The 10,647-nt window shown below is 40.5% G+C and overlaps 1 protein-coding gene across 1 annotated transcript; it reads left to right on the top strand.

The window, feature by feature from the left end:
• Positions 1-4,826: 4,826 nt before the first annotated feature.
• snai2.S (snail family zinc finger 2 S homeolog) lies at positions 4,827-8,540 on the top strand. Its single transcript, NM_001088649.1, is given in 3 exon segments — positions 4,827-5,038; positions 5,706-6,245; positions 7,530-8,540. Coding segments are annotated over 3 exon segments (801 nt in total). The 5' UTR covers positions 4,827-4,959; the 3' UTR covers positions 7,712-8,540.
• The last annotated feature ends 2,107 nt before the right edge of the window (positions 8,541-10,647 follow it).

Below are 10,647 nucleotides of genomic sequence, written 5' to 3'. Positions count from 1 at the left end.
ATATATATATATATATATATATATATATATATATATATATATATATATATATATATATATATATATATAAATTTCCTTTTCCTTTGTAATAATAAAACAGTACCTTGTACTTAATCCCAACTAAAATATAATTAATCCTTATTGGAGGCAAAACACTCTTATTGGGTCTATTTAGGGGGTTATATATATAGTGAATAAAGTACCCCCTCTTGTAAAATATAAGGATATTATAAGTTACCGAGGAGTTTCATGACCATATAAAAACACGAGGCCGAAGGCCGAGTGTTTTTATACAGGTCATGGAACTCCGAGGTAACTTCTAATATCCTCATATTTTACAACTGGGGGTACTTTATTAATTATAATACACAAATTTTAGTGAGTCATGTGACAGAAATTACATCACTACTCACTGTTTATAACTGATGACATCACTACTCACCGTTTATAAGGATATAATTTACAAGATATTCATGGCTTTTGTGTATTATATATATATATATATATATATATATATATATATATATATATATATATATATATATATATATATATATATTTTTTGAGATTTATTATACCCGAGGCTGCAAAAATCTGAATCCGGAAATACTACATCTTCAACGTGCCAAGCTCCTGTAGAAGTCAATGGCAGAGGTCCTACTTAAAATTTGAAGATATTATTGTCTGCACTTGGTTTTGTACGATAATCTGAACATTTTGGGCTTTTCCAATGATTTCAGAAATAATTCTGACTTTTCGGGCATCAAATCTGAAAAAAATCTGAGAAATTTGGATTTTAATACATAACCCCCTTAATGTTTAAATTATTTTTATCAGACTTAAGGTATGGAGATCCTAATTATGGACAGATCCCTTATCCAGAAATCCCCAGGTCCCAACCATTCTGGATAACAGGTTCCATATCTGTACCATAGAGCCACAGGGTAGAAGGTATACCCTGTGCCCTCCCATGTTCTGTAATTTATTTATTTTTCCTTTAAAATAGAGGATCAGAATCATTCTGACCCACTAAGTCAGTTCCTCGGTATTGGGCAATGCCAATCACACAGATGGCAGGTCCTTGCCATGTATGCACTGCCATAGGTATAAAAGGTTTAGTTGATAACATTGCTAATATATCAGTGATTTAAGGTAGAACTCTGACTAAAAAGACTTCTCTCTCTGGCAGAATACTCCAATTATTTGGCAAGTGCAAGCACAGATCGCTAACATATTGCCTGGGGATACTGTTTCAAGCCATTACTATAGAGCTTTTCCTGAATGACAGTGTAAAACATTGCATCTAAGTGTCAGGCACTCTGTGCATCAATATGCCTTAAGTTACTGGAGCTTCCGAATGCTCAGTGGCCATGAAATGCCTGTGTTCTTTTAATTAGTATGTCTGAACAAGCTTGTTGCAGCCTGCAAGGAAAATGTGCAAATACCATATGTCTCCTTACACTTTAATAAATGGAGGTAGCATCGGGTTGCACTCTCTGTCTTGCTGGTGCTGGGCTCGTGCACCATATACAGACAGTGAAATGTCAGCAACAGGGTTCATGTATGGGACCTCACAGGAATATATAAAATCAATGGCTTTTTCCATTTTTGCAGCTGTTCAAGCCATTGAAACACTCAGCAGAGTCTCATGGGCGGGAACTAATTGGCCAAATTAGCACCCAGAAGCCAAATACATTGTGATGGGCGAATCTGTCCCATTTTGCTTCACCAAAAAAATTGCGAAACGCATTGAAGTCATTGGGCGTCAAAATAATTGTGTGTAATTGCCTATTTTGATATGAGCGTCAATTTTTAAACGCAAGAATATTTTGTCAAAATGTATTAAAGTCAGTGGGCGTTTGAATAATTTTTATGTGCGCGCTAATTTGATGCGGAAATTCGTCTTGAATCCATGCCTGGCAAATTTATTCACCCATCACTAGTCCCCAGTACAGGGAATAAACACTCAGAGCTGTGTATGTTGCTGTATTCAGCTATTGTGTCACTAAATACACAGTGCTACCTGTACGGAGGGTTCTTCGACTGCTGTAAGGAATAATACAAAAATACTGTCATGTGGGGCAACTTGTATAGAGCTACCTGGGGCTATGTATTGTGCTGGAAGGGCTGAGGCGAATCCCAGCATCCCTGGAAGACTTTGGTGGAAGCTGCAGAGTGCAGGTTGGGCATCCCTGGTAAAAAAAAAAAAAAGGTTATAAAGACCGTGTTGCTATTCCACAGGGAACTATCACGAAAAAGAAAATTGAATATAAGCTTCATCATATTGCAATAAGAAACCTTCTAAATATAATCAATTATAAATTCTGTACCATTTCTGAAATAATCAAGTTTATCTTCACTATTCATCTCTCAGCATCTGTTTCTCCTCATTCTGTCTTCATTCAGGAGTTGGGTGTCAGATGAATGATCCAATATATCTTATAGGGGGGCTCCTTTTGCCTTTTTGAAATCACCAGTAATCCTGTCTCTCTACATGCAGAATTTGTGTAAAAGGCAGTTATTTTGTTACATTTTGTTTGTACTGGAATCAGTTATTTCAGTGAGCTCTAATGCATCTGCTAGGAAAGGGAGCCCCCCTATAATATATATTGGATCATTCATCTGACACCCAACTGCTGCATGGAGAGAGAGAATGACAAGAAACATCCTGAGAGAGGAATAGCGAATATAAACTTTATTATTTCAGAAACAATGCAGAATTTTGAATTGATTGTATTTAGAAAGTGTCTTACTTCAGTATGAGAAAGCTTATATTAAATTTTCATTTTCATGATAGTTTCCCCTTTGAACAACAATGACACCAGTGGAAGAAAAGCGTTTATTCACTTTCCCACTGCATGCAATTGCTACTCTGCAAGACACCACTTGCTCCCCCTAAATACAGCTCTAAGGGGTTGAAACATTCCTTACAACATGATGACATTTGAGGGATAAAAGTCCTAAATGGTATGTTTCTGTGAATCAGTCATACTGTGTAAGAACCCAGTAATGGAACTGGCAGTGTTGCATGAACGACTGTATAAATAGGGATAACATTTTTCTTCTGCACTTGCTTTGGTATTTCCCAGATTAAGAAGTTATGCAGTCTGACAGTAAACTTCACTTGAACATGTTCTAACAGATTGCTCGGCTCTTTTCTTTCATGTTTCCATCCCAACACCTGTCGTATACAAAGCTGGGGGTGGTCTAAGCTCATTTCTCTATTGAGCTCATTATAGGATAAAAGAAAGGTATTGAGAGACTGGAAATGAACGTGAACTGGTGGGCAGGTGTGGGGCCCCTCAGGTAAGACCACTGTGCTGTAAAGGTGCTGCTAATTAACTTCTGCAAAACCGCAGCCTGTGAAAGAATTATAAATACGTGATCATAATAATAATAATAATAATAATACAAATTGGATGTATGTGCAGCTTCCAGCTACATCATTTAAATGCTTGTATCCCAATGCAGGTGACACATGCAAAGAGTAAAAAAACAGGCAAATAATGCTGCTTTTTACCCCAAATGCAGCATTTTTCTCCAGAATACCAGCATGCACTACATGGTGATGTACCAGTGTTGTAACATGGCAACATAGGTTGAAAAAAATATTTTGTCTTACTGCATCTTGCCTAACTGCTGCTTTTTCCAGAGGAAGGCAAACAAAATTTGTAGCCTTACATTTTGCCCCGGGAGGTGGAGTGGATTCCTTCCTGACCTAGATGGCAAACAGTCCCAGAATTAACTATCCACTAAGAAATATTTTCGGTAACCCTGTATCTTCTCACTTGCTAAAAGGCATCCGACCCCTTCTTAAAGCCATCTAATGAATAGTAGGGAGAGATGGTACCTATAGTAACAGTGGGATACTAGTCTCTGGGAAGGGACTGAGGCTTTGGGATAGCAGGTAGAGTAGGGAGAGATGGTGCCTATAGTAACAGTGGGATACTAGTCTCTGGGAAGGGACTGAGGCTTTGGGATAGAAGGTAGAGTAGGGAGAGATGGTGCCTATAGTAACAGTGGGATAATAGTCTCTGGGAAGGGACTGTGGCTTTGAGGTAGTAGGTATAGTAGGGAGAGATGGTGCCTATAGTAGTAGTGCAATAATAGCCTCTGGGAAGGGACTGAGGCTTTGGGATAGCAGTTACAGTAGGGAGAGATGTTGCCTAAAGTTGCAGTGGGATAATAGTCTCTAGGAAGGGAGTGTGACTGTGGGATAGCAGGTATAATAGGGAGAGATGGTGCCTATAGTAACAGTGGGATAATAGTCTCTGGGAAGGGAAATCTGCCCTGTAAATAATATACCGTATTTAATGTGACCTTTTGTATAAAATATCTTTTCTTCACTGTTTCACCACAGCTCCATAGTATAATGAAGGGCCTCGCGGTACAGGGGGCCTCAGTTTTTAGATGTCACCCAAGTCGTGTTTGTCTGTGTGAGGGGGACAAGTTTGCGGTTTCCCTCATACATTTGCTAAAAGCAGATCCCTGGCTACTGTCAGTTCACTGAGTGCCACATTCCCAGCAGGCGCTGGCTGCGTCTTGCACTGAGCGCTATCGCTCACTCTGACAGGACTCGGGTCTTCCTCTCCACTATAATCTGTCCCTATGGGAGGATCTGAAACCCGAGACACCATCTAACAAGACTGGACGCCCTCCTCAACAAAAAAAAGACCTCCCCTCCCAAGGAAGAAAGCTCAGTCTGTGAGAGACTGCTTGGAAGGAATTAGGAACTTATTGGGGGGGAGGAGCCCGGTGCCTCCCATGCTGCACCTGACTGCTCAGCTATTTACTGCACTTTGTAAGAAGTCTTAGCACTGCCACTTGCGCGCAGCGGTGAATGGACTGGGCGCGCACAAGATGCTATAGGGATCCGCTTGAGGCCGGGGAGGAAACATAAGTAGCTCCTTGTGGGGACCGTTACTTTGCGAGGCTTGGGGTCCCCCTCCCTCACTGAAAATGCCACGCTCTTTTCTGGTCAAGAAACACTTCAACACGACCAAAAAGCCGAATTATGGGGAGTTGGACAACCATACAGGTAATGGCTCCCCTCCCATCCAGAAGGACAGTGGTACATGCCTGTGTGTGTAGATGGAACACTATAGCAGATCCCCAACCTGTGCCTCCCCAGCTCTTGCTCAGTTACAGCTCGCACCATTCTGTCGGTTGGCAGGGGGAGATGCCGGCAGTGAATGAATCAGTGAATGAATGGGAATGTTCATTGCGTTCATTTTCCAGCTGTTGTTGAACTGTATTAGTTATGGGCAGGAACAGCTTTGCCTAGAGCAGAGCAACTATGTGGTCTGGGGTCCCTGCAACAAAGGTTTCAGTCGCTGGTTATTGTTGGTAAATACAACAGGGGATGTCCAAGCTGCAGCTCTTAGAGTTGTAGTTTAACAAGAGCCGGCGAGGCAGTAGTTTAGATATCCCTGCTTTATTAATACCTTATTAGGGGCCAACTTTCCTGTAAAATTGAACCGTGATCTTAAAGGGATTTAGGGAACTGAAGTCCATTCATTCTGTGAGATCTGGGAAAGTGGGTGCAGTGTGACAACCATTAGGGTATGTGAAGTATTTATGTTGGGTTATTATGAGGGGATTCACTGGCTAATACCTCTTCAAGGGACACCACTATGCTTTACTGAGGAGACCTAATAGAGGGACATTTGTACTGATCTGCTCTCTGTCTGTTTCCTTATCCCCAGTGATCATCTCCCCATTCCTGTATGAGCGCTACCCCGTGTCCGTGCTACCCCAGCCTGACATCTACAGCTCGGTGGCCTACAGACCAATCACGGTGTGGACAGGACTGCTTCACCCACCGCTGCCCAGCGATCTCTCCCCTCTCTCAGGATACCCTTCATCTTTAGGTCGGGTCAGCCCCCCTCCACAGTCGGACACGTCGTCTAAAGACCTCAGTGGCTCAGAGAGCCCCATCAGCGACGAGGAGGAGAGACTCCACACCAAACTTTCCGACTCGCATGCGATTGAGGCTGAGAAGTTCCAGTGCAGCTTATGCAGCAAGACCTACTCTACTTTCTCTGGGTTGGCTAAGCACAAGCAGCTGCATTGCGACGTCCAGTCTCGGAAATCATTTAGCTGCAAGTACTGTGAAAAGGAATATGTGAGCCTGGGCGCTCTGAAGATGCACATCAGGACACACACGTTACCCTGCGTCTGTAAAATCTGCGGCAAAGCGTTTTCTAGACCTTGGCTACTACAAGGACACATCCGCACTCACACTGGTAAGGGGATCTATGCATGGGCTGGAGTGATGCTGCCTTCCATTAACCCTGTGGGTGCCACAGTGCTTATTACCCACTCCCTCTGCTGACACACTGAAGTATTTGATAACTGCTACTCTTTTATCAGCTTATTGTACGTTGATGCAACTGATCTCCCTGCCTCCCTAAGTGCATGGTACTGTTAGTGTAATATGTAGGCATGCTGGTAATTATTATGCTGCAGATGTTATATGAATGGTGATGCCACTGCATGTTCACTTTTTAAGGTTTTTCCCCCACCCAAAAATTTGACAATGCCTTTCCTTAGGGCTCTTACTCACGAGCTGTTGTAGCTGCGCTCCCCTGCGTTCCGTTTTTTTGCGTTCAGCCGCAGTGGAGCGCAGGAATAGACGCATTACATTTTTTCCAATGGGGCTGTACGCACACAGGCGCGTGTAGGTGCCGAACGCAGGTTGAGACGCAACATGTTGCATTTTTCCTGCGTTCGGCGCCTACACGCGTTTGTGTGCGTACAGCCCCATTGGAAAAAATGTAATGTGTCTATTCCTGCGCAGCTACAACCGCTCGTGAGTAAGAGCCCTTAATCCTATTCCAACTACTGACTAAAACTCTCTAGCGGGAATATCTGCTTCCCATTCATCTACTGATCAAATGTACAGATAGGAGTCTATTTAACTGAAATGTATGAGAAAAGTACATAACCACTAAAGTGTAGCACTGAAAAAATTAATAGCCATTGAATACTGGTCAATAGCCAAGAGATCTGTCAGGTGGCAATGGAATCCTCTTGTGGCCCCACCAGAGAATAATAATATATGAGTGTGTATTTAAGTCATTACATGTATGTGTCCGAGCAGCATAGGCCCAATATATTCAGCCTATAACCCTCCGCGTAGCGCTACTAACATCCACTAGGGGACCTATTGTTCAAAATATATGGTTATCAACAGGTTAGAGATTCCACAACTGCAAGTTTCTTCATAATTCCAAGAAATAAAACCCAGTTATTGATCCAGTACAGGTATGGGATCTGTTATCCAGAAACCCGTTATCCAGAAAGCTCCTAATTACGGAAAGGCTATCTCCCATAGACTCCATTTTATCTAAACAATCCAAATTTTTAAATATGAAACCACTTTTCTCCGATATAACAAAACAGTAACATGATCCAAACTAATTAATCCTTATTGAAAGCAAAACCAAAAAAAAAAGAGTTTAATTTCTGGTGTCAGTATCTCTTTCATACAGCCGATGATTCAATTGTGATTTCCTTTATCCTTTCAGGAGAAAAGCCCTTCTCTTGTCCACACTGCAACAGAGCATTCGCAGACAGATCCAACTTAAGAGCCCACCTGCAGACCCATTCTGATGTGAAGAAATATCAATGCAAGAACTGTTCCAAAACCTTCTCTCGAATGTCGCTCCTTCACAAGCATGAGGAATCTGGTTGCTGTGTAGCACATTAGATCGTCATATGTTTACCAGGACTTCACACCTCCTTCAGGGTTTCTGGTGTAAAAGAATTCCAAACATATATTTCTTACCTCTTTTTTCCTTTCCTATGAAAAGGAAAGCCTATGCAAGATCTACCAAAACGTCAGCATTTCAAGTCTGATTTGCAGTATGGATTACAAATAATAGAAACACTTTTCCGTATGGCAGCAAGGATTAATGAAATGGTCTTTAGATACGCCATATTTCCTTGGCATGAATAAATCAAGCACATATGTAGAGAATGGCTCTTGTCTAGACAATCCAGCAAAAATCCAAAGGACTTTCAGCCTCGTTCTCAGGTGCTTTACTAAGCAGCCCAATGAAATCTTCTCTTCCTGAATTTATAAGACTCTTAAACTATGCCATTGGGTATTGTCATTGTTTTTAGCTAGGCTCCATTTGTGCCTTTTACAGCCATTGCCTTCAGACATTCCTTTGTTTTATTTAAGACTTTTTACAAAAAAAAATTTTATTATAAAATTGACAATTTTGCTCTCATGGGAATAAGTGCAACCGAGAGGGGTTTAAGGGAATGCGAAAATGTAGATCCTGAACTTTTCTTATGCACAAAGAAAATGCAACTTATTTTCGGGATTCTCCACCCTTCATGTGCCTTTTTTTTTATAATAATTTGTAAAATATGTGAATATTGTATATTTTGAAATGTTTATATTTTTCTATATGTGTGAGAATGTGGCGTGTGAAAGAGAGAAGCGGTGTGTAGCTGCTTCAGGGATAACTTGAAGTGATGTGCCAATTTTTTTTGTTTGTTTTTTTAAATAAACCCTATGGATACATTTTATTTTTTTATGTTTCTTCATAACTGGTAAAAGGTTTTATACTGATATTTATGTAAATAATTAGAGAATATAGCTAGAAATACAGTATATATCAGGGTAAGTGGAGCGTGCAATTTCATTGAATAGGCTCTTTTCCCATAACAGTATGAACCTAGGGGGTACATCTTACATCTTATTCACAAATATGGCTGGATAGAGGTTTTTTATTACCCATTTTACAGCTTCCAACATTTTTAAAATGTAGGCTTAATTATTTGCTTGCAAATAATTTCCTTCTTACTATCACTGAATAGATTATGCTATAAGTAGAAGACTCATTCCTTTTCTGTGCTCATGCAATGGTTTGCTTCCTGTTAATTATGTGACTTGTGCCTCTGATCAAAATTATCCGTCTCCTCTTGAACTTTTTTGGTTCCTCACAACTTACTGTATGTTCCTTCAAAATCTTGGATTTAAATGTAGTGAAATCACTGCACTTCTGGGGTTTATGCTTATGCTATGAATGGATGTTTTCAGTAATGACTGCTGTATTTATTCATGGTACAAGACATGATTTGTACTCATGACACAACAAAAAACATAAGGGCTGCATAATAAAGGCACAACAATTACTCCAGGTAGGATTTTTTGGTTACCTGTTTGAAGACAAAAATCTGAATGGATATTTTAGGTTACTGGACCTGCAAATATTCTGCTTCTATTACACTGTCATCATTATCAAGCACCTGTCTATTAGCTAAACTTGCTGAGGAAGGAGTTCTTGATTTAGCTTTTAAAGCTGCAAGTTCTTTAGTTAGGGGACAATCATAGCTATGTCGGTCTACATGTTACAACAATATGGCAGCATTCACTGTTTTACTCAGTTATGAAGCAAGATAAAATGTATATGCCCCTGGTAATAACAAGTATAGGCCATAAAGTGTACATATATAAGGATAAGCTGCCATTGGGCTACAGCTTTCACTATGCCAGTCCTAAAACAGAATCTCACAGAATATTGCCTATCACTGCAGAAAATATGCCTGGATAAAGAAAGCTGGATGAATAAAAGCTACAGCCTGTCACCATGGATATCAGATTTAAATTCTGTATGTCTAGAACAGGGATGTCCAACTGGAGCCCCCCTGACCAGATGCAGCCATTTTAATGGCCCTTAGTCTGCCTAAAGCTGGCCATAGACGCAAAGATCCGATCATACGAATCATCGTATGATCGGACTTTCCCATCTCCCGACCTCCCACAACCCATTCCGATCAAATAAAGTACAAAAGAACAGATCAGCCCATGTTCTGCCCCTGACAGCAATCGTATGAAAGTTATGTCCGACCAAAACTAGTGACAGCCTCGCACTGAAAATCGTACAATCGGCAATACATGCAGAGATATTATCGGCAGCCGACAGAAATCTTTTAACCTGTCTGATTGACCAAACAACCGATCTCCGCTGGATGAAAAATGTCGGGACTCTCCACATACGGTCCGAAAATCGTACGACTCCTCGATTCGTACGATCGGATCTTTGAGTCTATGGCCAGCTTAAGACTCCAGAGATTTATTATATCACCACTAAATTATAATTTTGCCCTCAAACATGTCTTAAATGAGACCAAGCCCACAGCCTGGTAGAAACTGGACAGCACTTGCCTAGAACATAATTTAACATGATCCCAATATAACAGGAGAAATGCATTTTATTTTAAATCAGCATTATATGGAATTCAATATTTACTCTGCAAGATTATCCCATTGGCTGAGACTTAATTCAGGACTTGAAAAAAGTAGCATTTGGGCATCAACCTCAAAAAACAGCAAATGTATCTGATATGATCATATGGGGAAGCACAGACATTTTAAATAAAGTGGGAAAATTATCTGATATTTAGTGATGGGCGAGTACGACCCATTTCACTTGCCAGAAAATTAGCGAAACGGCAAAAAATGTGCATCGAAATTTATGGGCAACAGATATTTTTTGACGCTCAGCATATTTTTTTTTTGATGTGCAACAATTTTTTACCCCATTGGATTCTATGGGTGTCTTTTTCTTGGCAAACCCTAGCAAAGAATTTTGGTCATCACTACTAATATTATTACCCTATAATCCCTTA

This window comes from Xenopus laevis, chromosome 6S, assembly GCF_017654675.1.
Source record: "Xenopus laevis strain J_2021 chromosome 6S, Xenopus_laevis_v10.1, whole genome shotgun sequence".
NCBI classification, from domain to species: domain Eukaryota; kingdom Metazoa; phylum Chordata; class Amphibia; order Anura; family Pipidae; genus Xenopus; species Xenopus laevis.
The sequence above is the reverse complement of the archived record's forward strand: the minus strand, read 5'-3'. Positions and strand labels throughout refer to the sequence as shown.